General features: G+C 41.8%; 1 protein-coding gene across 11 annotated transcripts in view; it reads left to right on the top strand.

Moving 5' to 3' along the window:
* The window catches only part of PTPN13 (protein tyrosine phosphatase non-receptor type 13), a 131,569-nt gene that overhangs the window by 54,549 nt on the left and 49,254 nt on the right, over positions 1-27,766 (top strand). For 10 of the 11 annotated variants that reach the window (XR_012628834.1, XM_074867531.1, XM_074867535.1 and 7 more), the window contains 3 exons: positions 7,108-7,671; positions 23,247-23,342; positions 25,037-25,136. Coding sequence is in view for 10 of the 11 variants with exons in the window: in XM_074867531.1 (XP_074723632.1) it covers positions 7,108-7,671; positions 23,247-23,342; positions 25,037-25,136 (760 nt within the window). In the remaining variant the exon portion in view is untranslated. Of the gene's footprint in view, positions 1-1,319; positions 1,416-7,107; positions 7,672-23,246; positions 23,343-25,036; positions 25,137-27,766 lie in introns of those variants that run through there. The other variant, XM_074867540.1, reaches the window with a different exon arrangement.

Below are 27,766 nucleotides of genomic sequence, written 5' to 3'. Positions count from 1 at the left end.
GCCATCTTGGTGAATAAGCTTTATGGCATGGTTGACTGCAGAAGTAATTTATTCTAAATTAATATTACAGAATGTTTGCTTTTAGTCAAGTTGCACTCGGAACACAGTATTTAGGAACTGACTTAGCCAGCAGAAATGGAAGTGGTAAAATCTGGTGTGAGTCTTCTGAACCAATGAGTGTTAAGTTTCGTACTCAAAACACTTTAGACCTTAAGAGTCTTTACTTCAAGAATTATTTGTGGAAGTTGCTTGATAAAATTCCTTTGGTGTGACAGAAGAGTAAGTAACCGTCAAACTCTTCCAAACATAAAGCAAGAATTAATTCACCGTGTTACTCTTCGCCACAAACTATGGCACTCATCCTTCAGGAGGATATGTAGTCTGTTTAAAGTCCAGTTGAAATCTCCGTAATTTGTACATGGCTGGCAGGCTACTTCCCAGCCCTCTAGTAATTGAAATCCTGCACTTTGTGGGTTTATTTACAAAGTTCCGACTTATGTTGATGATCTGTGAACACAAAAGACAGACCTTTGCAGGGATATTTCACCTTTTAAAGAGATTTAGCTAGCAGGTGTCTTGGCTTTGCTTTGCTATCACGAGGGTCTCTGATTTTTAACTGAACTTATGCAATGTGGTAGACTATCACGAGTTAACCTTGTACGTTACAATACTACAGTTGTATCCTGCAAAATTCCAACCTTCATCTGCCAAAAGAATACATGCCACATGAATAAAGGCTTGAAATTAATTTAAAAGATCATTATGGTTCACCTTAATTGTACATAACAGGAAATAATTGGAAATACTGAACAAAATTTTGGATGTTGATACAATCCCTCTTTAATTAGACTATAGCTCTGTGAGGTGCAGCAGAAATGGTAGGTGTTGTAAACTGAATAAAAGATTCTAAGGCTAAGTGAAGTTGCTTTTTATTTTGACAAGAAATTCTAATCGTTAGTTACCATTCCCCAAATAGCAATTACTAATGTAGCTGCCCAGCAAAAGCTCTCAGACAAAAGAAAAAGTACCCTTTTGCTTCTGATCCAGGGAGAAATAGATTGTGGATTATGTTTTAGTTCTTGATCTGGGAGAAAATGCAACTTTTAGTTGCATAGTGATGACCTCCACATGTGAACTGAAACAGCTTACTCATTTTCTTGCTAAATCCAAGCACACAGATGTAACTTAACAAAAAATACAGCACAGACCTAATTCCACTGACTTGAAAATCTCTCATCTGGAAATATAATTTTTTTTCTTTCCCCTGTCTCCTCAGTACTAGAAAAAAAGAACTGAGTAGGTGGAGAATAACTTCCAGAATTCAGCAAAACCAAATGGAAGACAGATGAAGATTTCTTGTTTTTAAAAAAAAAAAATTTCTTTCACACTCCAGAAACCATACCTATTTACTTCCAGTAAGTGTTCTGTTTGCATCTAGCAGTACTGGGGGATGGTATTTGTAGAGATCTTTTAAATTTAAGTATAGTTGCTACTGCTTTACTGAGCTTCCAGCCTCGCAGTATTGGAGGTGCTGTCACGGTGGTGCTGAGCACAAACTCAGAACTCTGAAGACAAAACAAGAATGGACACAAAGATCAGTGAGGAAACCACGTCAAATCCTGTCTGTGCAGAAAAACAGCTGTATCACAGAACTTCTTCGGGGGTACGCAGAAATCCAGGCAGGGAATAACTAGGTGGCCCTTTTGCCTACTTGGTTGAGAAATGTACCTCAAAAAACTTGGCCCATAAACCTGAGTGGGAAAGGGCAGTGGTGCAGTCCCCTTCTGCAGAGGTGCTGAGGAAGGGAAGAGGTAAAATACTGCATTTACAAAGTGCTACTTGCTAAGGTTCACTACCACTGTTGTGAACAAGATGCCTGGTTTCTGGACCTATTTGATTTTTTGACAGAGGAGCGTGTCAGTCCAAAGCAGAATGCAAATTGTTCTACAGGATTTACGACTTGGCCATTACTTACAGTGCTTTCAACAGTCCTTGTGTCCGGCTCATTTCTTCCTTCACAAAGAATGCGTTGTTCTAGGAGTGCTTCTGTCTGAAGCTTGGATTTTCTCCACAATTTAAAAAAGTAAAAGAAAGGAAGAGGTGCCATTCCTAGCAGTCAACCCACAGACCACATCTGGCTCTGTTGTCTTCTGTTTGGCTCTTAGCATGCCCCAAAGGGGTTGCAAACTCAACTCCTCCACCAGCTACCCACTCATATTGGAGAAACTAGCCGCATTGTCTTGGGATAAGGATTTTCTGTCGTTCTGTTTTTTGCACAAAGATGGTGTGGGAGATGTTTTTTAAACTCCTGTATAATAATTTCCTTCAGACCTTCCAGTCTGGCAGTGATGGTGTTCTTTCATGCACATGTGGGCAATCTCTGTCCCCTGCAGCCTCTGTCTCTCCCCCCCCCAACCCCCAATGTGTGTGTATGTATATATCCATAAGCTTTGCTAAAATGAAGCTGAAAAGGTATTCTGTTTTGTACAAACAAGAGAAGGGGAAATCAGACTTTGAAGAAACTTGAGCTGAGTTTATTCAGTAAAAACTATCAGTATGTGATAGCACTGACCATGTTTGCACTTACATAATATTTGATTAGTTGCTTCAATGATCAAGCTGGTACACAAGTAATTCCAGACAGACTGAATTTAGTTAGGACCAGATAACAACTCTCTTGCTCAGAGGATAATCAACCAGGTTACTGGCAGTGTGAGTAAAACATGGTTTGTGAATGACACTGGTGTCAAAGAGGATGTAGTTGCATTCACAGCTGAAGACACCAAAGGAAGAAAGAAGCAGATCCGTGGTCATTTAGCAAACGTAGCATCTGCCAGTTGAAGGTGTGTGGAAAACTAGATTTTTGTTTTAGCACCACAACGGAATTTCGTTGTGAACTCTTGGTGATTAATTGCTATTTTTATTGTATATATTCCCTCACTATATATTATACTTTGGAATCATGCAATTACTATAATTGCATTTGAATTATTTACAGTAATTATAAATAATTGCACTAATGTAACATCAAGTAGAGGATAAACACCCAAGGGCGATACGTGAAATCGAGAACCCAGATACTATTCAGATGAGCATGAAGAAGAGTTTAGTTCAGCAGAGAAGTAACTGGGGAAGGGGAAAACACGCCTTTTGAGGTTACATGCTGTAGTATCTTGAACTGCTAACGGCTGATGGTCCTGCCACCATCACTGACAAGTAGGGAAGCACTTCTCTGTGCTGTTACACTCTTGGGTAACTGAAGTGTGGAGTAGCTCTGTGTGGTCTCAGATACTTAATGTCTTTAGTGGAACCAAGATACTCTGGGTAGGCCACACCTTAACAGTTGATTTTGTGATTTATAAAGTCTATAACAGTACTTAAAGGGGATGAGGACATTTAAATTATTAAAAATAGAAGAATTGGCCTGGACTGATTGCTTGCTGCCTAATCCGATTTTTTTTCACACGTATCTGCATTTGAGTTGCTTCCGTGCTAAGAAATCTTGTCCTTGATTGTTGACTGCTCTGGAGCCAAGAGCAGCACGCATTCTTGGCTGGTATACAGTGTGCATTTGAAAGTTCTGTCTTGCTGCTTTGTTTCAGTTTGCCTTCTCAGGATGCCCAGCTTGAGCAGGTTGTGCACCCCTTGCCCCCTAGTCTCTTCTTTACCTTTCTCTGAGGATGATTCTTAAACAGCTCATGTCGACACTGTGAGCCAGTTTGGGGACAGCTTGTTGAAATAATGTTATGTAGAGAGGGATGGGTTTTGCAAAAGGGAAGAAGTGCCAAAACTGCTGAAAAGCAGAACTGGGAATGGGGAGAGTAATAAAGGAAAGATGAAAGATGTCCAAGAGAATTTTACAGTCCCAAGACTCAATACTAAGGCCACCTGCAGATTCCTTTTGGTACTATGTTAAAAACTCATGTTGGCTACATAAGTCAACGTGGATATGTAGACACCTCCACTCAGCAGAGTGGAAGAGCAGTGTGGAAGTGGAATGCCTCCTGCACTGCTTCCTGATGGGACAGCTCATCTCCTGTCTCATCACACAATTAGTGGGAGGAGTGGCAAAGCTGCAGCGATGAGTGCTTTCCCAGTCACTGCTGATGAGATAGCGTTCATGGCAATCACTTTTCCTCATGAGGAGGCCCAGGTGGGTGGATGACTTGGGGAATAGAAAGCATCTCTTGCATGCCAAGGCAAGGAGCTTGTGTCTTCAGAGCCTCTGCTGGAAGACTGGAAGCAGGATCTGTTACATCTAGTCTGAATGCTACAAGTCCATGGAAACTACAGCTTGGGTGAGGAGGGTTCTCCTTCCCCTCTAGTACTCTTTTTCACTGCCAGATGGGCTCTTTCACCACAGTTCTCACCAGCATAGAACAGATAATGTCTCTGTGTGTGCTATGGTGTGGACATCCACTGGTACTTAAAGTGCATTGTGGCTCTTTTCACTGGATGTGATCCTGAAAGAAGATAACACTTCAACGTGCAGAGACCTAAATGATCTTTTGAACCAGGAATGTTCTTCTGAGTCATGACTGATGATGTACCAAGTAATCTTGAATTTACAGCCTCCATAGTATATTGGAGTTGCAGCTGTCTGTTTCTCTTGGATTTTTTCTACTTTGTTTGACATTATTTTGTTCCATAAGTTCTTGTGCTTGTAAATCCTTTCAATGTTGAAGAGGTGGGTTTGGGGTTTTTTACATTTTAAAAAAAAAAGTGTGAAAAAAGTGTGTAGAGGAGATTGGTTTGGGTTTTTCTGCCTAAAATAATCTTGGACCTATCATTATCGGGGAGGGTTCTTGGAGCTTCTTTTGACTTGCTTTTTTGATGACCATCTCAAATACTGCACTATTTTGGTTTTTATCTCTCTCACAAACGACTGAGTTAAAATCCTGTTTAGTAATTTCTGTCCTTGATGTGAATGTACATGAATGGGAAGTATGTGTTTGCAGAATGGATATCATCCTGCTGCTTTAAATAGTGGGAACTTCACACTGAATGGCTATTTTTAAAAGGTGTGCATGTGTGAATATTATGTGTAATTCACCAGCCTTATGAGGGATGTATAGTCTGAGAATAAGATAATAACGTAAGATTTACCTGACCACAAAGATAATTATGTTTACTTGAGTTTAGGATTAAAGCCATATTTGTAAAATACGAAGTGATGCATCAGATCCTTTCAGAAGATTAGTTCATTCTCATTGGCAAAGGTTTTTGTTTTATTCTCTTGGCTGGAACGTGTGGGAACCGTGTAATTTCTTGCAGTACACTTTTTAGACAATCCAAACCCTAACATTTTACCATCATGTATTTGTGTCTTGGTAAGAAGCAAGGAGCATCTCGGTTGCATTTGGCTTTAGTCTTGCTTTTTTTTTTTTAAACGCCTGTTGTTAGTTTAATATAGCAGAAATAAAAACTGAAAACTAACAGCTAGTCTCCAAGTAGACTATTAGACTTGAAAGGTGTAAAGCCATAAGCTTTTAAAGCATTTCTGAGTACAATTATGAGTGTCCTTAAAGCGTTCTGTGAAACTCAATTGGAAAGGATAACAGATTCCAGGTAAAGATCAGCAGGAGCCCATTGTGCAAGTGGGGCAGTTGTTTTCGATCTTCTTTGGAAGAGCATCAGGCAGCACTACAGAACCATCTTTGAGAGCAGTAGATTCAGTGCAGTAATTTACTTTGAGCTCATGACTGCTTACTTTTGTGAGGATGTCTTCAAGGCTGCTGCTTCTTAAAAGATGTACATGGTAATAATAATATCACAGTGGAGAGTGAGCCAGCTCTAAGAAAAGCATCACATGCCATACTGACTCCACCTCGGTGAGCAGGCATTGCTTAGGCAACCCAGCACGGAATACTTTTAGTTGGATTTTCTCGTTAGCAGTATCATGGTCGTGATGAGGTCAAGATTGTCATATTAATGCAATGTGTATGCTACAGATTGGAAGGGTTAGACTTCATAACAATTTTTGCAATGCACTTGGTCAGTTGGAGTTATGAATAGATTACTGCCTGTGTGATATCTACAATAGACTTCAGATTTTCACAACTTTAATAATTCAGAAGAACTAAAAATTTTAGTTTGTTAACAGAAAGTAAGTAACAGTTGGGTATAGTTTTTTTCTGGGATGGTACTCTTATAATGGTTATAATGCTTTTACTCTGATCTTAAGAACATGAAAGATAAATTTGTCATCTGTTAATGTTAAGAAATTTGATTGTACTTACTGATGTTTGTAATTAGGTTTGTAAAATCAGGGTAATACTTTGAGAAAATTTTATGCTAGAGTAACAATTATCATCGAAACGTCTCGGTGACCATGATATGATGCTCTTCAGAGAGCGAATATTTCACTGACATTATTCCACCTCTGACAAGTAATTTCACAGTAAGGGAGAGGGAGAAGAGAGGGTGTTCATCAGTATTGGTTGATCCATTTATTAACAAAGTCTACAGGCTCATAGAATCACTTTGATCTTAGAAGCTTTGTTGTTTTTGTTTTAGAGTATTCTTTATCTGGAGAGACTGTCATCACCAAAAATAGTCATTAAAGGAAGATCCAGGAGTTTTAAAATTCCTAACTACACAGTCATTCTTGTCTTACTACTGATGTTACTGCAGGGCATCTGTAAATCTCTAGAACAAACCTGGACTTGTCATAAAAAATTGTAGGTGGTGTCCTTGGTTGTGAGGGTTGAGAGGAATGTCTGATTTCAGACTGATCATTAAATAGTACTTTTGGCGGTAGTCCAGACTATTTTAAAAATAAAACTAATGAGAAAACTTTCAGCATGTATGTGAAAGAAAAATGTGTTCAGTGGGGTTTTTTTTTACTGGTAATACTGAATTATAGTAGGCCATAACTTTTTAGTAAGCACTTCAGAAATAAAAGAAATAAAATGCCTGTCAGTTATGAAGTAGTTGGAGTTCTGGCTTTGTTGACTGAGGCAGGCCTTTAAGTAGCCATCTCAATCTTTTGCATGGCAAAATCAAGGCCAAAATGTGTGTTCAGTATACATGTTAACAGTAGGTAACTTGTGTTGCACTCTTGTGTATTGTACAAAATTACATATATGAAATGTCTCCTTATTCCAGGAAAAACATTGGTGGTCGATCCACCTGATGGACACAAAGCTCACTTCTCTCAACAGACCATGCTTAACAAAGGACTTAGCAAGTCTATGGGATTTCTGTCCATTAGAGGAACACAAGGTGAGGAGGAGTTTTTCCAAGGCATTTCTGCAGATTACAGCTTGGGACAGGAAGATGTTTTCTGTCCTCATAGATGTAAAACCAGTGAGTTTGGGAAAAAAGGTCACCTTCATATGGATGTCACTCCCAAGCGGAAAGTATGGGCTTCCTCCACAGATTTGCTTTGCACAACTGACAGGGCAGCTGAGAGGGACCATGTGGGAGGCTCTCATGGGCACAACCATCAGTGTGAAGCATTTGCAGTACGGACTTCTACTACTATGAGAAACAAGGAAGCAAGATATTCTGATGGGAGCATAGCACTGGATGTCTTTGGACCGCAAAAGCTGGACCAAACGCGCCATGTGCCTGAGACATCAACTTCTGCGGCAATCTCAAGTGCCTTTGACAGGATAAGAGAGAGACAGAAGAAGCTGCAGCTTCTGAGGGAAGCTATGAATGTAGAAGGTTAGTGAAGCTTTTTCATTTTCTGAGTATTGTAGTCATTAAACAAAGATTTCTCGTTATGTAGCAGCTCTTGAAACTGCTGAGATCTTAGCTTCATCATCTTTTTTTAGGTAAAGTGAAAGCGTTAGAATGTCTCTTGCCAGTGAACCTAAATGTGTTTGTCCACATTGCTTACCCAGTGTAAATACTTGATCTCTAAGTCAGACAGTATCAAGTTCATCAATTAAAATTAGAAAAAGTTGATAATGGCCAATTGTCAAGTAATTTTCTTTGAAGAAAAATCCACATCTTCAGGTATTAGAGATGGATTTATATGCCAGAGGAAAGGGAGAATTTCATCTCCAGATCTCTGTTTTTGCACTGTATAACTCTATATGATGCAGTTAAGCCCTTAAATACGAATTTTTTTTTCGGACTTATGTTAAGATCTTTACCTAGGTGGGAATACTTGACAAGTTCCATCGGGTAATTAAAAGAACGCATGGGGGGAAAAAAAAGTCTTTGTATTTGTTCTGTGGAAACTTATAAAATGGTCTTTATGCAGAACCCTGCTGGATATTTTGTTTGCTTTGAAAAAGGTGACATGATTTTCAGGGCTTGTAAATTTGGATCCTGCTTGTGATGGGCCAGAAGACATAACTTAGTCATCTAAGGTATGTGGTAGAAGAGCTGTATGTGCAAAGCTAGCTCAGTCATTTATTCAGGTGCATTCAGAATCTATGCAGTTGAAGATTTGTGGCTGCCTGTCTGTTGTGTGACAGAAATAACTGTGTGAAACAAACCCTTTTGCCTTATTAAAGAGAGATGATAAACCTTTTATGAAGACCCAGTTTATAAAAATGTCTGTTCATGCCACTTGTGGCCACCTCAGTAGATGCTTTTATTGCAGTTAGCATGGGAAGCCAATTGTCTCTCTCCTCTGCATGTGAGCCTTGTGCTCCAGGAAGAAGGAGTGTTACGGAAATGGCATAGGAAGTTTAAAAAGCTACTGTGGTTTCTGTACACGTACAAACAAGACAGCTGGAGTTTTTTTGTACTATCAAATTGCCATCTTTTGTTGAGGGTTGCATTATAATGTGAAGGAATGAACATAGACTGAAGTAGTACTGTGGAGATGCCATTGTTTATTTCAATAAAAGTTCACCATCTGTCATTATCTACCAAGGTGAGGTATGGGGAAGGTTGACTGGTTTTTGGTTTAAGAGTCCAAAATTTAAGGGGACCATCTCAAGTATATGAATCAGCTCGGATCTTTGGAGATAGGCAGCTGACAAAGTTTAAGAGGAGGCCACTCCCAGCATTGGGAAAGCTCAGTAGCCTTGTTGTTCAGGAGTACAGGTTTGTGTTGCACAACAGCAAAACCAAAAGCTTGGCCAAACCCATTGATGAGCAAGAGTTTATCATTCTCATTCAAACAGATTGGGAGATGGCAGAAAACATAATGTGCTCATGCCTTGGAAGCTGAGGTAGTTCAGATGTGTGAAACTACTTGATTCATAAAGGGGGTGGGTGAAAGTGCAGTCAAAGTAAACCGGGAACTGGGGCTTCATAGTCACAGGAGCTGAGTGGCAAATATGTATAGGGAAGATTGGGGCAGTAGTTAATGACTCACTGCCCACCCTTCTGAATTCACAGTCATTACTTGCTAGAAAAAAATGAAGATACTTTCTCACCAGATAGCTGGGTTGTAATGTTCTTGTCTTCTGAGATTTCTACTTTCAACAGATGAAGGACGTATGTTTCACTCTTGAAGTTAGGAGTGTGTGCTCTGCTGTTTTATTTTAGTCTCTCTTTTTTTTTTTTTTTTGGTCAGTTAACTACTTAAAAAAGTTTGGGGCAGAACCTAGTTGTGAATGTGAATTTTTAATGAGAGCCTCTTTGAAGGAGTATTTTAGTAAGATGCATGGGGAATACCTTTTCACATAGGAGTTAGTTGCTGTTGTGTTTTACAGGGCTTGAGAAGTGTCCTGGTTTAACCAGGATAGGGTTAAGTTTCCCCAGCAGTGGGGGGGGGAGCTCTAGCCGGGTTATTCAGATACCATGCCGAAGTCACATCCTGGCAGGTCACATTTTTCGTGGCACGGAGCGCAGTGCACTCGTGGTTTTGTACATCGTGCTTCAAACTGCTGTATTTGGTAGCTATTTTGCTCTGTTCATTGCTATCACTATTACTGTTATTGTTATTGTTGTTGTTGGTTGTGTTGCTATTGCATTGTTGTATTAAACCTTTCCTTATTTCGGTCTTGGGGCTTTGTATTTCACTCCCTTTGTGGGGGAGGGGCAGCGGCCGCGTGGTCTCAGACCCCGGCAGGGGCTAAACCACTACAACTTTGGCGCTCCAACGTGGGGCTGGAGAAGACTGAAATAAGGACAAAAGGAGAAGTGTGTTAGAGCAATCTGTTAGGTGTAATTTTTTCTGGTTTTACTTGTATTGTTTGATAAGCGTTTACAATGCTGGCCAATTTGCTTGCGTGGTGGGGCTGGATTAATCCTTATATCCCCTGTGTGTTCCCAGTGCTGGTGTTTGTTCTCGGTGGAAAATGTATCAAGGGACTTGTTTTGCTCTACTGGTTACTGTCTGCTTATAATGGGCTCGTTTCGCTGCTTGTGGGGGTGCACCGCTACCTGTTTGCTGCCTGGTCTTTTGTTTGGGGTCTCACCTCCTCTATGGGTGAGCCAGGGGAGGAGATTCTCTCAGTTTTTGAGAGTTTTAGCTATCCCTGGAGCATCCAGGCCACTGTGTTCGCGGCACAATGCTTTCTAAATGTCTGCCAGATCTTGTTTTGGGCCATGCGGTACTTCTCCAACAATAGCACCACCCGGAAACCTGCCCCGGGGGCAGATAGTTATAAATGGCTAGGTATGTGGGAGAAGATGGGCAAGTACCTGAGTGAGTGGTCACCCCCAACGTTCTGGGATTTTACTGCCGAACAAGTGCAGAGTCCTGATAAACTGGTGGAGTGTTTGAAAAAGGTGTGCTGCCAATCTGACAAACCCCGGGAGATGCAGCTCGCTGCGATGTGCTGGGGGGCTTGCCCATGCTTACCGTGTCATGTTTAACACTGTTCACTGCCCTCAAGGGGGCGAAAGAGCTGCAGGGTCTGAAAGTGAGCCTGCTGGTACAGCAGCTGGGCCAGGGGGACAGGCGGCGCCAGTACCGGTCGCCTCCACCAGCACAGCAGCTGAGCCGGAGGGACAAGCAGTACCAGTATCAGTTGCCCCAATACGGAAAACCAAATATACCAAAAATTCCCCTCGCAGTGCACAGGGTGATAATGAACCAGGCCCATCACGAGAGCAGGAGGAAGAGCCGGAGGTAATCATCCGATCTCTAACCCTCAGTGAGTTGCGAGATGTGCGGAAGGATTACAGCCGCATTGCAGGCGAGCAAATTTGCACCTGGTTGCTCCGGTGCTGGGATACTGGAGCTGCTGGTTTGGAATTGGAGGGGAGAGAGGCCAAGCAGGTGGGACATTTAGCCAAGCAGGCTGGTATTGACAAGGCAATAGGGAAACAGGCTCAAACCCTCAGCCTTTGGAAGCGACTCCTGCTCGCTGTGAGGGAGAGGTACCCCTACAAGGATGATTATGTCGGTTAGGCAAGTGGACCGACATGGAGAAAGGCATCCAAAACCTCAGGGAAATGGCTGTGTTTGACATGATCTATGGTGATCTGAATGATGAGCAGTCACCATTGGATCCAGATCAGGTCCCTTGTACACAGCTGATGTGGCGGAAGTTCCTGCAAAGTGGACCAGAGGGACATTCCAAAGCATTAGCAGCAGCATCCTGGTGGCGAGACAATCAGACAGTGGATGAAGTGACTATGCAGCTCCGGCACTATGAGGGGAGTCTCCCTTCCTCCCAACATGCCTGGGTTTCAGCCGTAGAGGAACTGTCTCAGAGGCTCCAAAAAATGGAACAGGACATGTCCTATGTTTCACCTGCACGGGCCGATGTCTCAGCTATTAGAAGCAGGCGTTTCCCCACCCAAGAGAAGGGCGGTAGAAGGTACACACCACGGGGCACCCTGTGGTTCTTCCTCCGCGACAATGGGGAGAACATGAGAAGGTGGCATGGACAGCCCACTTCCGCCCTAGCTGCACGAGTACAGCAACTGAAAGGGAAGACCACCATGAAAGGGGAGTCTTCCAAGAGAGATGCAGCTCCAGTGTCTAGTCAGAAATCCCCCAGACAGAATAGAATGGCCAGCAGTATGCTTGACCCTCTTGAGAGGACCAGTAAGTCATTCCTGCAGGAGTCACTCTTAGATAAAGTGAGTGATGGTGAGCAGGATTAGAGGGGCCCTGCCTCCAGCCAGGTGGAGGAAAGGGATAATCGGATTTACTGGAAGGTGTGGATCCGATGGCCTGGCACATCAGAACCACAAGAATATAAGGCCTTGGTAGACACTGGCGCACAGTGCACTCTGATGCCATCAAGCCACAGTGGGGTTGAATCCATCTGCATCTCTGGAGTGACAGGGGGGTCCCAACAGCTAACCCTATTAGAGGCTGAAGTGAGCTTAACTGGGAAGGACTGGCATAAGCACCCCATTGTGACTGGCCCAGATGCCCCGTGCATCCTAGGTATAGACTATCTCAGGAGAGGGTACTTTAAAGACCCAAAAGGGTACCGGTGGGCCTTTGGTATAGCTGCCCTGGAGGAGGTTGAGCAATTGTCCACTTTACCCGGCCTCTCAGAGGACCCCTCGGTGGTGGGGTCGCTTAAGGTCGAAGAGCAGCGAGTGCCAATTGCTACCAAGACGGTGCACCGGCGGCAGTACCGTACTAACCGAGATTCCCTGGTCCCCATCCATCAGCTGATCCGTCGACTAGAAAGCCAGGAGGTGATCAGCAAGACTCACTCACCTTTCAACAGCCCTATATGGCCAGTGAGAAAACCTAATGGCGAATGGAGACTGACTGTGGACTACCGTGGCCTGAATGAAGTTACGCCAGCGATGAGTGCTGCAGTGCCGGACATGCTAGAGCTCCAGTATGAGCTGGAGTCGAAGGCAGCCAAGTGGTACGCCACGATTGACATCGCTAACGCGTTTTTCTCCATTCCAATAGCACCAGAGTGCAGGCCACAGTTTGCGTTCACTTGGAGGGGTATCCAGTACACCTGGAATCGATTGCCCCAGGGGTGGAAACACAGCTCCACCATTTGCCATAGACTGGTCCATACTGCACTGGAGAAAGGTGGGGCTCCAGAACACCTGCAGTTCATTGATGATATCATTGTATGGGGGGACACAGCTGAGGAAGTCTTTGAGAAAGGAAAGAAGGTAATTGAAATCCTTCTGAAGGCTGGTTTTGCCATCAAGCGACAGAAGGTTAAGGGGCCTGGAAGGGAGATTCAGTTCCTAGGAATAAAATGGCAAGATGGGCGTCGCCACATCCCAATGGAGGTGATAAACAAGATAACAGCCATGGCCCCACCAACCACCAAAAAGGAGACTCAGTCTTTCCTGGGAGCTGTGGGGTTCTGGAGGATGCACATCCCAAACTACAGCCTGATTGTGAGCCCTCTCTACCACGTAACCCGCAAGAAGAACGATTTTAAATGGGGCCCAGAGCAACAACAAACCTTTGAACAAATTAAGCAGGAGATTACCCAGGCAGTGGCTCTCGGGCCAGTCCGGACAGGGCAGGAGATTAAGAACGTGCTCTACACCGCAGCCGGGGAGAATGGCCCTTCCTGGAGCCTTTGGCAGAGAGCAGATGGGGAATCCCGAGGCTGGCCTCTAGGCTTTTGGAGCCGGGGATACAAAGGCTCTGAAGCTAACTATACCCTGACTGAGAAGGAGATACTGGCAGCGTATGAAGGAATTCGAGCTGCCTCAGAAGTGGTCGGCACTGAGACACAGCTCCTCCTGGCACCTCGACTGCCGGTGCTGGGATGGATGTTCAAAGGAAAGGCTCCCTCCACACATCATGCAACAGATGCCACGTGGAGTAAATGGGTTGCGTTGATAACACAACGGGCTCGAATAGGGAACCGTGACCCCCCAGGATTAGTGGAAATGATCATGAACTGGCCAGAGAGCAAGGATGCTGGGATGTCACCAGAACAAGAGGTGAAACGTGCTGAGGAGGCCCCACCATATAACGAGCTGCCAGAGGAAGAAAAACAATATGCCCTGTTCACTGATGGGTCTTGTCGCATTGTGGGAAAACATCGACGATGGAAGGCTGCAGTGTGGAATCCCACACGAGAAACCACTGAAGCTGTTGAGGGACAAGGTGAATCAAGCCAGTTTGCAGAGGTGAAAGCCATCCAATTGGCTTTGGAGATTGCTGAGCGAGAAAAGTGGCCGAGGCTCTATATCTACACTGACTCGTGGGTGATGGCAAGTGCCCTGTGGATGTGGTTGCAGCAATGGAAACAGAACAACTGGCAACGCAAGGGCAAACCCATCTGGGCCGCTGAAGTATGGCAGGACATTGCAGCCCGGGTGGAGAACCTCGTTGTGAAGGTGCGCCATGTGGACGCCCATATACCCAAGAGTCGAGCCACTGATGAACATCAGCATAACCAGCAGGCGGACCAAGCTGCTAAGATTGAGGTGGCTCAGGTGGACTTGGACTGGCAGCGTAAAGGTGAACTGTTCATAGCCCGGTGGGCCCATGAGACTTCGGGCCACCAAGGCAGAGATGCAACATATAGGTGGGCTCGAGATCGAGGGGTGGACCTCACCATTGACACCATCGCAGAGATCATCCACGGATGTGAGATATGTGCTGCAATCAAACAAGCCAAACGGGTGAAGCCCCAGCAGAATGAAGATCGATGGATGAAATATAAATATGGAGAGGCCTGGCAGATCGACTACATCACACTGCCACAGACCCGCCGAGGCAAGCGCCACATGCTCACAATGGTGGAAGCAACCACTGGGTGGCTCGAAACTTATCCAGTGTCCCACGCCACCGCCCGAAACACCATTCTGGGCCTTGAAGAGCGAGTCCTGTGGCGACACGGCACCCCAGAAAGGATTGAGTCGGACAACGGGACTCACTTCCGAAATAACCTCATAGATGCCTGGGCAGAAGAACACGGCATCGAGTGGGTCTACCACATCCCCTACCACGCACCAGCCTCCGGGAAGATCGAGCGCTACAATGGACTGTTAAAAACTACATTGAGAGCAATGGGGGGTGGAACCTTCAAACACTGGGACACACATCTGACAAAGGCCACTTGGTTAGTGAACACAAGAGGATCTGCCAATCGAGCTGGCCCGGCTCAGTCAAAACTTCCACGTGTTGTGGACGGGGATAGAGTCCCTGTGGTGCGCATGAGGGACCTGCTGGGAAAAATGGTCTGGGTTAGTCCTGCGCCGGGCAAAGGCAAACCCATCCACGGGATTGTTTTTGCTCAAGGACCTGGGTGCACCTGGTGGGTGATGCAGAAGGACGGAGAGGTCCGATGCGTGCCACAAGGGGACTTGATTGTGGGTGAAAACACACCGTGAGTTATACTGTGCTTTTGTTAATTTTTCTTTGTCAATTCTCATTGCTAAGTGGCAGCTGGATGTGACGCACATGGTATAGAATAAAGGGGTGGATTATGTCCTGGTTTAACCAGGATAGGGTTAAGTTTCCCCAGCAGTGGGGGGGAAGCTCTAGCCGGGTTATTCAGATACCATGCCGACGTCACATCCTGGCAGGTCACATTTTTCCTGGCGCGGAGCGCGGTGCACTCGTGGTTTTGTACATCGTGCTTCAAACTGCTGTATTTGGTAGCTATTTTGCTCTGTTCATTGCTATCACTATTACTGTTATTGTTATTGTTGTTGTTGGTTGTGTTGCTATTGCACTGTTGTATTAAACCTTTCCTTATTTCAGTCTTGGGGCTTTCTATTTCACTCCCTTTGTGGGGAAGGGGCAGCGGCCGCGTGGTCTCAGACCCTGGCAGGGGCTAAACCACTACAAGAAGCTTGACTGAAAGTACTCTATTCTGAAGCCTTAATGAGCAGATTCACAAAAGCCTTAATACAGAAAGTCTGCTAGTCTACAAATGCCAGGCTTTATCAAGTGTGTGTGGAATTGCTCTTCTGACATAAACCCAGCCTAGCTGAGAGATACAAGCAACTGTGTGGAAAGCTGGGGTAAAATATGTCATCTCAATAAAGGTAATGGTGGTAGTTTCTTGTGCAGCACTTGATGCAAGGGTAGTCACGTAGCAAACAGATGGGCAACAACTAGAAATGGAGTGGAAAGAGGTCCACAGAAAATAACAGTGGCTACTGCTCTTTCCCTATGTGGAACACAGCATGACCTTAAAGGAGAGGCATTGAAAGGAGAAATGGAGAAAAAGAATAAGATATTCCTACACAAGCTTTCAAAATAAGTGTTCTGTTCAGTCAGGGGTGGGGGAATGGGCAAGGAGTCTTGGGAACAGGGTTGATAGTTAGGTTCAGTAGAGAGGGCTCAGTCTGCCTTCTCTTTGTTAGGTTTGGGGATATTTTCAATTTGGTTAAGTCCAGGTCGAGGTTACAGTTAAGTCTGTAAAAATGTAGTAAGGCTCTGCTTTCAGATGTACATTGTTTTTCAGGTTTTGAATTGTGAAGTGGCATTGGACTCTCTGTGGGTTAAACTTGGCCAATAAAATTTCCCTCCTCAATCTATTAAGGAACTTAAGTGACGTGAGGTTTATTTCTTCTTTAACTTATTTTGGGTTAAGCTGGCAAACTTTTTCATTATTCATAAAATCTTAAGGAGCTGACTCTTGGAAAAAGAAAATGTTCTCATGCACAGGCTTTGGTATGCCAAGCTTTCACTCATAACAGATTTTTATGATGCAAATTATAAACTCATGAAAAGTAGAGTTTATAGTGGAAAGAATGACAGAGCTTTAATTACAGCTGTGCTGTAATAGAGTAGTTTTTAGATGGTCAGCAGCTCACTACACTGCACTATAATCTACAGTCAGAACATCTTGGATTTAGCCTCACAAGCCTTCCAAAGACAGTGTCATTGCAAAGTGCCTTGCTTATGAACTTGCTGGTTTATATGTTATTCTGCTGTACAGTTTCAGGGTTGAGGTTGTTTATCTCTTGTATACTAAAGATGATTGTTCATGATTAGATGCTTAGCCAGATGGGGGGAAGGGGAAGAGATGGCTGTTTAACTTCAGGTGTAGCCAATTCTGAACACTAAAAACAGACTCCAAAAATACATGTTAATCTTGCCAAGAGAGGGGACAGTAAGTTCTGCATCTCCGCTGTTATTGTTCATTCTTGGTTTTGTTATGTAGGTTTTATGAGCTTAGGCAGAGTTGTTTAGAGTTGTGAAGTTAGTTGTTAAACCCAGGCAGTTTATCTGTACCAGGAGAGCAGATTTTGAGTTTGTTGTTCATTTGAAACTTGGATATTGTTACTTGGCACCAACTGATAGTGTCTCGTTTCAGAGATAAAATAATATTCTACCTTTTACATTTTGCAAGCCTACATTGCCGCTCAAGAGCGTGAAAGCATCATCTGTTTTCCATTGCTCCCAGCTTTCATTGCCTTCTCACCCACAAAACCGATTGTATCTTCTGAGAGTTATGAAGTGTAAACATACTTCAGGTTTTGTATCTTGGACCTACCTTCAAACGGCCCAATAGTAAGGCACAAGGTTGTGAGACAGTAGCTTTGTATGGATCTTTCCCTTTTATTTGCTTAGGCAGCTTCCCCCCACCACCTCGTTTTGAGTGTATGCATAATTCAAAGTGAATTGGTTTGTGTTATTTGAGTGAATGTGCATCCTTCTGTTTTATATGCAGTGTCTGTACGAGGATGTTGTAACTGAGATGCAAGAGGGAGCAAGATGTAAAGATTGCCTATGTCCTGGTGGAATATAGGAGCACAAAACCAGTTAGGAGAGTAGTAACATAGCTGGCTGTGGGTTAAATAGCAGACAGAGGAAAAAGAGGGGAGCATACCAAAAAAGCTGATCTTGCTGAAGCTTTGGAATGCTGAATCCAGGGGTGGGGAAGTAGGGGTGGTTTGGGAATATTCTCAAGCCTTTGTTAAATGTTTTTGCAGTTGGAAACCATGTGAATCCCAGAGCCTCAAGCTGTGTTTATCCCTCTCTCTTTTTTTACCTTTAATTTTTCCAGCTGAAAAGCCAGATGATTGTCCTCTTTTTTTTGTTGGTTTTTTTTGGCCACTTACTGCTCTCTGCTTCATACAGTCAGCAAGAAGAGACAGTAATATTCTGTGTTTCTAGAGATGGGTCTCTGCCTCCTAAGTCTTGTCTTTATCTCTCAAAACAATGTTTTCTTTAGCTACCCTGAAGAGTCATCTGGACCCAGTTTGTAAAACTTCTATGATATGACTGCATGTGTTTAGGTGGGGAGTTATGGCTAGTGATACTCTAAATGTCTGGATTTTAAAGCTCTTTTAGTTTGAAACTGTGTTTTTGAATAAGGGGAAATTTCTGCAGGTAATCAGGCAGCTGTTGGTAGTGAAACTATCCCAGGAAATTAAGGCCCAGATATTTGATTTTTGGGAGCTTCTGTAGAAGTGGGTTAAATGGGAGATTGGATTTAGGGCAAAAGAGGAATAGCTGCTTTACAAACTTACCTCTCTAAATTCGGTGAAGCGTGCATACTTTCTTTTTCTCTTGAATTGTATGTACTCAGTTCATGTGTAGGCTAAGCAGAGGAAATGGGAGTCATCCACAATGGTGTATCTGTTTGCATGTGAAAGCAAATTAAGGCTCAGTTTACACATGTCTTATGATCATTGTGCTGCAGTATGATTTAAATTCAGCGGTGGTGAAATGGATTCTCATGTGGTTGGTATGTCCGGTAAGGGTAAGTTAGAACAATGTTCAGAAATTGTGTTAATGAAGCTGAAGGGTAGGGTAATGGACTGGTACTATTTTAGATAGAAAACTTTCGGTTGTTAATTTTACTGAGACTACAGAGGTTGGTTTTTCAAGGAAGAAGAAAGAAATGTTTGTGGGATTTCTGTAAAGTACAAGTACTCTGGCATCAGCCACTATTACTTTGTTTGAATTACATAGTTTAACATAACGTAGTAAAACAGCTTTTACAATTCCATAATTGCAAAGCAAAGTGGCATCTGCTTTATCGAGCTTTCAGCAACTCACACAGTATGGGATTATCAATTTTTAGCAACTCATTACATTCTCAGTTGGATAAAACATTTAAATTAAAATAAACAGCTAACTTTACTGGCCACACTTTCCGTCTGTGTCCATTTTACATACCTTATCCTAGATGGCATAATCCAGATCCAGAAAAGAAGGGTGTCTTTCTAAGTACAAGACACTGAGTTTTTACCAGACCCTGAAGCTGTTATTTTTAATCTTGCTGTTTTCCTTTCCAGTTTAGCCCTAGAGATGTGTGTGTTCCGCAGTTTTCCAAGACTCCGTTTTTTTTCCTGTCGCTCAGATCCTGTTAGACCCTATGTATCAGATATCCGTTAGGCTCTCTAAGGACTCTCCTGGATGTCTGATGACTTGGGCTGTATGTACAATACAGTTTTTTTCATTTAGCATATGGGTGGTGGAAATCTTGCAAGTTAAAATGAGCTTGTTCCCCTGGAAGGCTGAATGGATTTGTTTCCCTTGTGCACTTGTTGGATATGAATCCTTACCAAGGATTTATCCTGGATCTCTACATTCTGCCTGTTAAACCTATGCTGCCTTGTGTAAGATAATTCAAGTTTTCTTAGATGAAAAGAGGAAAAGGAAGAGCAAATATGACTCTAACCTATTGGTTAAACTCTTGTGAAAAAGCAAGTCCCAGCCTCTCCTAAAGAACAGTTTTATATGGTATCATAGTAACACTCTTACAAAACAGAGACACCCACCGATAAACCTTAAAGAGCAAACAAGACCTCCCTCCCTGTTGTGAAACTGCCTATTTAACTCTGCCATCTTCTCTGTCTTTTTCCTTCTCTGTACAGCCAGTAATAATTCTGTAATAACATGTATTTGAAAACCTGTATATCTAATGTGAGTCATGTGTTCAGGATAATGAAATTCCAAGCTAAATGTGGTTCTCTGATTTCTGTTGAAGTTGGCTGCAGTGAGGCTTTCTGTAAATTACTTGTCTGGACTTGCATGTCTTGCCTTGCGTAAATAGTGTGTTTTGTTATTTTATGCTGTATTAGGTGCCTGTAAGGTTGTGCTCTACTGGCTTTGATAAGGAGTTTGAAAAAGCATCACTGCAGCATTAAGCAGCACACATATTCTTCAAGTTGTAATGCTTCATTCATCTTTGTCATGGTGCTACTGTGTGTTAACTTATTATTAGTACAAGTCTTGTATATTCCTTTTAGTTATGGACTTTTAAAACATACTTAAACTCGGGTTTGTTTTTCTGCTAAGGTATCAAATGTCTTGAAGTGTTCTGGTGAGAGACTAATCTAAACACTGAAATGTTAAGAAGGGTAACTGGTAGAATAATTCTTGCTACAATGTCCTTGATGTTTCTAGAAGTTAAATCAGTTCTGAAGCCTCTCTTCAGTCACCAAAAATTTTTAAAAAATCAACCAACCAAAAACCAACCAACCAAACAAAAACCCGAAGGCCATTCAAAAACCCCAGGGAAAATTTTAAATACAGGAGATAAGTTGTTTTATTCTCATATTTAGCTTTTATTGATATCATCTTCCAGTTCCTTCCCAGCCAGACAGGCTAGAAGTTTGTCTTCATTTTTGAAACTACTCTATAAAAATCTTAACTTTAACTTAATCCCAGAATTCGGACTTTGTGACCTTTGGAAGCCAGTTCTTAATTAGAAGTTTGTCTTTGACGTGATCCAAGTGCCGTCTCTGAAGTTGGGTCCTAATATGATACGTTAGAATAGAGGAGAATTTGCTGGAGGAGAGGAGATAACATAAATTATTTGGTTAATTTTGCAAATCTTACAGATACAGTATAGTCTCAATGTTTACAATTTAATTGAATGTTTGCAGTGCATATCCTGTCCATGTCCTGGAAAAGTCATTTGGTTAAGAGGAGGCACAGTGTTGGGGGGATGTGTAGTGGGTGTACATAGACATGTGTATATACCAGCAGAGAACTGGAAGGTGGTTGCCAAAGAGAAGATGTCCCAGCAGCAAACAGTTCCATGTCTGTATATATTTTTCCTAAACTGAGCAAAGCAAAGAAAAATCTAGAGGATTTACCTGGAATTTCAGGCTGTAGCTTCTTAAATTGCCTTTAAGCTTTTGTCCCTAGACTGAATAGGCTGATAGTCATTGATGCACCCCATGTGGAAAGGTAGTAAAATGCCTCCAGATGAGAAGAACACTTTTGCTTGTGTTATCGGGGTAAGTTGTATGGTATTGCTTAGGGAGAAAGATGTGTCAAGAAGGGAGGGTGGTCCCATCTCTGTCTCTACTTGTGAATGCTGGGGAGAATAGGTTTCAACCTAGCTGGGCCTCATGTGGAGGTCTGAAAACATCAAGATAAGCAGTGATTGGGAATCTTGCTTTATGTTTCTTGGCTCGTGAACTTACCCCTTGGCCTACAGCAGGGCGCCAACTCCTGCTAACAGGATGAGTCAAGAGAAGTCAAATACCCTGCAGAGTCAGGTATCACGCCACCGCATACAAATACTTGTTTCACGGTTTAACTGCGTATTTCTGTTTTACCACTTTACATTTATTTTTTTGCAAAATTTCATGTCTTGAAGAACCAGAACGGAGCCACAATTTGTGTGCAATCCAGGAAGCCTAGGCTGCTGACTAGATGGAAAAAAAAAAATCTGTTTAAAATCTCACGTTATATTTTATCGTTCCCTTTCCATCTTCTTGCTTCAAAGTCAGTTCAGCATATTTGAAAAACCTACAGCTAGTAAAACTGCTGGGAAAGAAGAGATCTGTTTTCGGTTGAATGTTTCTGTACTGTAGCTCCAGTATCATGTTTGGAATGCCGCCTCACTTATAGGGCTGGGAGCATTTTAAAAATACATCTCCAGAAGCTACCCGCGGAATTTGGTTTTTATTTCTCTTGTTAGGCAAGTAATTGCTAGATTGGCAGTAGATTTCTTTGTTGTAAAATCCAGATCGCTGAAAGTAGCCATTGTGAAAGACTGAAGCAACCCCACAGCACCCCCCAGTGAATTCTCTTCATCTTGCTGTAGGTTGGTTTGCAAATGTGCAAGCAGTATTGCTCGTTTCTGAGAGTAATGTGAAGTGTCCTTAGGATTAATTGGGTTTTATGCTGCTAAACTGTGCAACTGGGATGGGCTGGTGGGAACAGTTGGTTTCACGGGTTGATTGGTGACTTCGCTTTCTTTTCCCAGTTTTCTTAAAGAATCTTGTGTTTGGTGGGACAGTGGAGAACTGCACAACCCAAGTGAGCTGGTAGAAGCGAGGAAAATGCTGTCTTTTAAGGAGGAAGATTTTGGAAACAGTCCAAAATTAACATGAACTAGTCTTTAGTGCTGGTCTACTGCATTATCTTCTATCTTTTCAGGCCTTTTTCCTATTTGGAGTTTTCCCTGCTTCTGTAGGAAGTCTGTATGAGTAGTACTGTTGGCTGCATGTCTGACTTGTCCTCTGACCTAATACAGGTTATGCTGCAGGTTTATTCTCGCAGGATTTTTCATCAGGCGTTTTGTTTTCTGGATATGAGCGGTTGGAACCTTTGACTTACTTTTTGCAGCATCCAGACTCCTCTGCTCAAGTATCTCCCTATTTTGTATTCTTATGTTTTACATTCCTTGCTGTAGTGATTAGCACTTGTGTTCACAGCAGTTATATGTGTTTTCTCTGTATTGACACTTCTGTTTTAAAAAACATTAACTGTAGTTGATCAGAGACAGCTGAAGTTTTCTCTCACTTAGTGAAGCATTGGTAATCCCAAAATGTGGGGACTTTTTTTTGTGTTTTCTGCTTTTATGCACACTGTGTGGTTGGTTGTTGGCTTGTTTTGAGAGATTGTTGCAAATGTCAAGTACATACCCATTCTGTGGAGCCCTTTGCTCCAGTATGTTCTTTAAAGAATCCACTGAGAGTAGGAACTGACTGCTGTATTGATTTCTCATCACCTGCATGTAGCTGTTCTAGTTAATTAAATATCCTATAGAGTCTTACTAATTGTTAATTGTATTTTGTGGGTGTCAAAGATGAGCTGAATGAATTATAATTTTCCAGTTCCTGCTTTGTCTCAGTGGGTATTTTTCCTTTTTCAGTGTGCAGGAACCAGGGACTGAGTCCTGGTGGTGGCTTTCTATGCGCAAGAGATGCGCACCAAATGTTTTTATCAGTTTTGTTTGCAGGAAGGATTGGTTTTTGTCTTGGATTTTGTTGGTTTTTAAAATATTAGTTTTACCTTGGAAGTGATGATGAGAGAGAAGTTCAGAGGAGGTGACTCTGTTAGGATAATCAGGAGAGGCCAGGCAGACCGCAGAACTCTCAGGCTGCAGGGACAGAATGGGACTGCACAGCATCTACTGAGTGTTTGCTTTCAGACTCCATAGCCACAGACAGGCATTTTCAAACATTTTGAAAAGATTTCAGAAAATTCCAAATGTTCACTTGTGCTTGATTTTTGCATTAGAACTGTTGCTCTCTTGTGATACCCTGATCTAAATTTTCAGAGCCTTTGAGAAGGTACAAATCTTACCACAGCGATGTTTATAGTACTTCGAGTGAAAGTCCATCTGTTATTTCTTCAGAATCGGATTTCAGGCAAGGTAAGACCTGTATTTAAAAACAAAACCAATCAAACAAAAAATCCCCCAACCCAACCAACCAAACAACCCCCAAACAAAGAGAAAACCTAAAGAAAAAAGGTCAAGATGAAAAATAGACCCCAAAAGTATGAAGCTAAATCTTTAGTAGGAGGCTTCATAATTACCGCTAATACGAAGTTGTAAGATGATCTCATGTAATTACAACATTGTGTACAGTTCAGCATAATTGGCACTCTGTTCAAAAATGAGTTTGACATTTAGCACTCTGGAAGGGAACTTGGTAGGAAAAGCTGGAAACGGTTAACTTTTTACTGGAGTGCTTATTTTAAATAGCATGCTGTCGGAGTTGTTGTTAGTGTACAATAACAATAAATTGCAAAAGCTTTACGTGGAACATACGTAGTTTAATTATTTTTGTATCAGTGGGTTTTACTATGAGGGTTAAATGGTTCATAATTTGTAGGCCAAGGATTTCAGTGTAACGCAGACATAGTACATCGTACAGGCTGTATGATAAATTTAAGTTCTATAAAACCAATGGCTTGGAAAAGCAGGAGATGGTACAAGGGGTTGTTTGCTGATGTATGGCAGGAAGAGTTTTCTTTACACAGTCGAAGCACAGCATGAAAGGAAATGCTTGGAGTGTTTTTTTGAAAGAAGTGCTAGAATGGTGAAAAGTCAAGAAGAGAGCACAGTTCAGCTTCACAGAATCACTATAAGAGATGGAGGCAAACCATCTGATGAAAGTTAGGAAAGCAAGCAACAATTGGGAAGCTAGAGTATAGCTGCACTGTAGCTATTCCAAACACAGAGAATTCCAGCCCAGCATCCTTGTACTCGCTGTGCTCCCCACCGTCCTTGTCTTTGTCTATCCTCCTACTTACTGAGCCAGAAGCCTAAGGAGCAGCCACAAGTAGCAAGTGTCCTGTAACACATTTGACTATATCTAAATCAACGGGGCTGTAGTGTGTTCTGCAAGAGCTCTCCTACTACCTCTGTTTATTGAGGGTACAGTAAGAGATGATAGAGCTTGATTTTGCAAATAATTTCACTAAGTGTAGTATCTCAGGTGCTGCTACAGAAAGATGTACGGGCAAAGCAGATAACCATTACAAACAGAACAGCAGGTTAGTATATTGCCAAAAGGAAAAAAAAAAACAATAAATCTTTTCTGATAAGTTATAAGGAGGAGCCAGATTCCGGGGACAAAAATTAAACATAGGAGCTCAACAACGTATATATTGGTTTCTTAACTCCCTTCTTGTGAACTGGATGCATAATTAATTTACCTAGCTGCTCTGTTTCTGTTCCGGAGTGGTGTTTTATATGATGTGTCTGCCATGCAGGCGTCTCAACTCACGGCTGACAAAGAAATGTGTCACCTTGGGAAGGTGTCTATGCAATTGTATGGGGTCTTTTTTAATTGTTTCTTTTAGGCCTTCCTTAGTATTCTTCTTCAAAGGACTTGTGTAGTGCAGCTGTTTTCGTTGTGGGAAACTGTAAGATTGCTTTGAAAACTGAAATCAACATCATAATGCTAGTTTGTCTAATACTGTAATGCCATTGTGCAGAATGCAGGAATCTGATTCCTTCTGAGTAATCTCATATGACTGATAAATCCTTGATCTTTAGATGGGATTACTCTGTGTGCTTTGTTGCCCAATCGGGTATTAATTTGTCTTTTGGTTTGCTAGTGAGAAGAAATGAAGGTTTCAAGAGAGATGATGCCAGTGGTGCTTTGCCAGGTGCTGATGATATCTCCACATCAAGTCAAACTAATTCTCAGAGGGCAAGGTAAACCCTGTGGAAACAGTATGTCTTGGAGTGCTTTGTTTGTATTAAAGTATTCTAAATCTGCAAGTGAATTTTTCACTCCCATCCCAGCTTCTGTTTAAGGTTAAAAAAATCGTATATTATACTTGAAAGAAAATAGCATTTCAGAATTACATATTGCAGTCTGAAGTAAAACTCTCGTGATGCGTTGTGGTGTAGAGGTAAGTATACTGGTTAGGAGTTCAAATTCAGTTCCCATATTTAATGGAGACTGGATTGTACTCTATCAAATTGCTGTATCTATCAGGTCAGGGGCCATGTTCTGCTTGGAAATATTTAATTATTTTTATTTTCATTATACTTTTCTAAAATAAAGTTTGGAAAGTATTGATAGTAATATAGACTAATTTATTTTTTTATCATTTAATAGGGAAATGATCGCATGCTTATCTGTTTGAAATAAGCCAAAAGCCATGCATTTGGTTGTTTGTTCTGGCAAACTCTTAGTATATGTTGTTGTGGTTTGGATTAATTTTTTTTTTTAATACCTCAGCAGGCCAATTCAGTAACAGTTTATGCTTTTTGAAATTTGTTTTGCTGTGCTGTGTATCTGAATATTACATCGGCTTGGGTTTTATTTTTTCAAGTGCTGTTCATCGATATTGCTTTAAAAAGTAGGTTCTGCTTTGTACATCACCTTAATACAGCGTCTTTGTGCAGCAGAAGCGTATCTTGCCATATTTTTAGGTTTTGAGAGTGGTTCCATTCTAAATGTTTTGAGAATTTTTATTGACATTGATCTCTTTGATGGAAAATTTTCTTTTTCTAATCTCTGCCAGACACTGAGTCACCTTGGAATATTTTATCAAAATCATTCAAATAATTTTTGTAGTAAGGGAATTAAAAAAAGACACGTGTTTTCCCCCTCTTCCCTCACCACGTTACAATAAAGCCTTGTCTCAGCAGTTTTTTGCTTTGGTTGAGGTAGATCAGGAGAAAGATTGCTGCTGTGCTCAATATTTTAGGATATTTATATGTTTTTGGCATAAGTTGGATGGGGATCCCGCTCTATCACATTAAAGAAACTTAGAGGTGTCTCAAGATTGGAACTGTTTCAGGTGATGTGGCAAGCCTATCAAATGTGTCCTCCGTGTTCATTTAACATACAGAGTGATGTGCTGTGAGCAGGGCTTTGAACATGGAGATGAAAATAGATGAACATCTGCTTCTTGCACTATATTGTGTGCCTTAAATGGGTCTGAGTAAGGCAGAGTCTCAGATGAGCGCTGTATCTGATTGCACATGAGCAAGAGAACTGTTACTTGGGAATCTTACAGCTTTTGGTGATCTGCTAAGCAGCTGCATTGGTTTTCTTACTACTTGCACTTTGCCTGAAAAATGTAAAGTCATTTAGAAATTTATATATTGTCTTTTCTTGCAGGGGAGAAGGATTTAGGCATTGCTTAGATGAGTCAACACTGCTTTGTTGGCAGGAATATAGTCTATTCATGTAACAGTGTGTGTTAAACTGCAGTGTCCAAGCAATTTTAGAAATCTAGCCTGTCTTGACGTAAGAAGATTTTGGCTAGTGTGTGAGATTTTTAGGGCAAATTTTCAAGGACTCAGGTTACAGTTTTATGTTCCGTGTAACCCCATTAAAAAGCTGTAAATTTCTGCTTTGCCATTTTAGCGTGGTGCTAAAACAGCATAAAACGCAAAGTAAGCTATTATTACTGTGTGTACGGAAGGAGTATATAGCTTTCTTAATTTATTTGCCATTGTTTTTTTTTCTTTTGGTGAATGCTGCTAAGTCAACCTTCATTCTTCTTTGACTTGAACCCAGGAAAGTTGCCAATTCAGCACTGTAGCTATGCTTCAAAATAAAACAGCAGTTATTTCTGGATGCTGATAGAGAACTTTTGTTTCCCTTTCTGAAACATTTTGTAAATAGAAAGTAGTGTGTATATGTAAATGAGTCACATTGCTGTAAATTAATCAGGCCTATTATGCAAGTGAAAATGTCGTGGTAAAAGACTACATACTTTCTCATGGTTCTTTTTACTTTTGTTTTACTTTACATTGCTCTTGTTAAGGCTGTTTTCACACGTAATTTGTGTATGTGTGAAATCTAGAAGGAAAATATTGTTTTGTAACCAGCATAATTTTATCTGTTGTGCTTAGCAATGGAATTTTACATGTATGTAACTCCACAGTGTTACTTCAAGACTTAATTTTTTTTTTTAAATCTCCTGTTTCTGCTTGGCCTCCTCTCTGTACCTTTGCTAATAGATATTACTGCACTTGCACAAAAATGTCATGGTAGGGTACCACAGATAGTTCTTTACTGATTTTTGTAATTGTTCCCCCGTCTCATAAGGTGAAAAAGCTTCTTTTTTTTTTTTTAAGCACTAAACTAGTAAATATATCCAAGATGGAAAAATGAGGCTGAAGACCTGAAAGCTAGTGTTACTTTTTTTTTTTGTAGACCTGTTGAGAAACAGGAAAGCAGCCACGAGCAGAATCTGGTCCTAAAAAAACACTTAGATAATATCTCTGTTCCTTATAGGAGCTGCATAGAAAACAGTGCACGTGCACTCTCTCTGTCTTTCTCCAACAGCTGTTAAAACTTCCCAGTGCTGAAAAGTGTAAAG

Source organism: Strix uralensis, chromosome 4, assembly GCF_047716275.1.
Source record: "Strix uralensis isolate ZFMK-TIS-50842 chromosome 4, bStrUra1, whole genome shotgun sequence".
Taxonomy (NCBI): Eukaryota; Metazoa; Chordata; class Aves; order Strigiformes; family Strigidae; genus Strix; species Strix uralensis.
The sequence above is the reverse complement of the archived record's forward strand: the minus strand, read 5'-3'. Positions and strand labels throughout refer to the sequence as shown.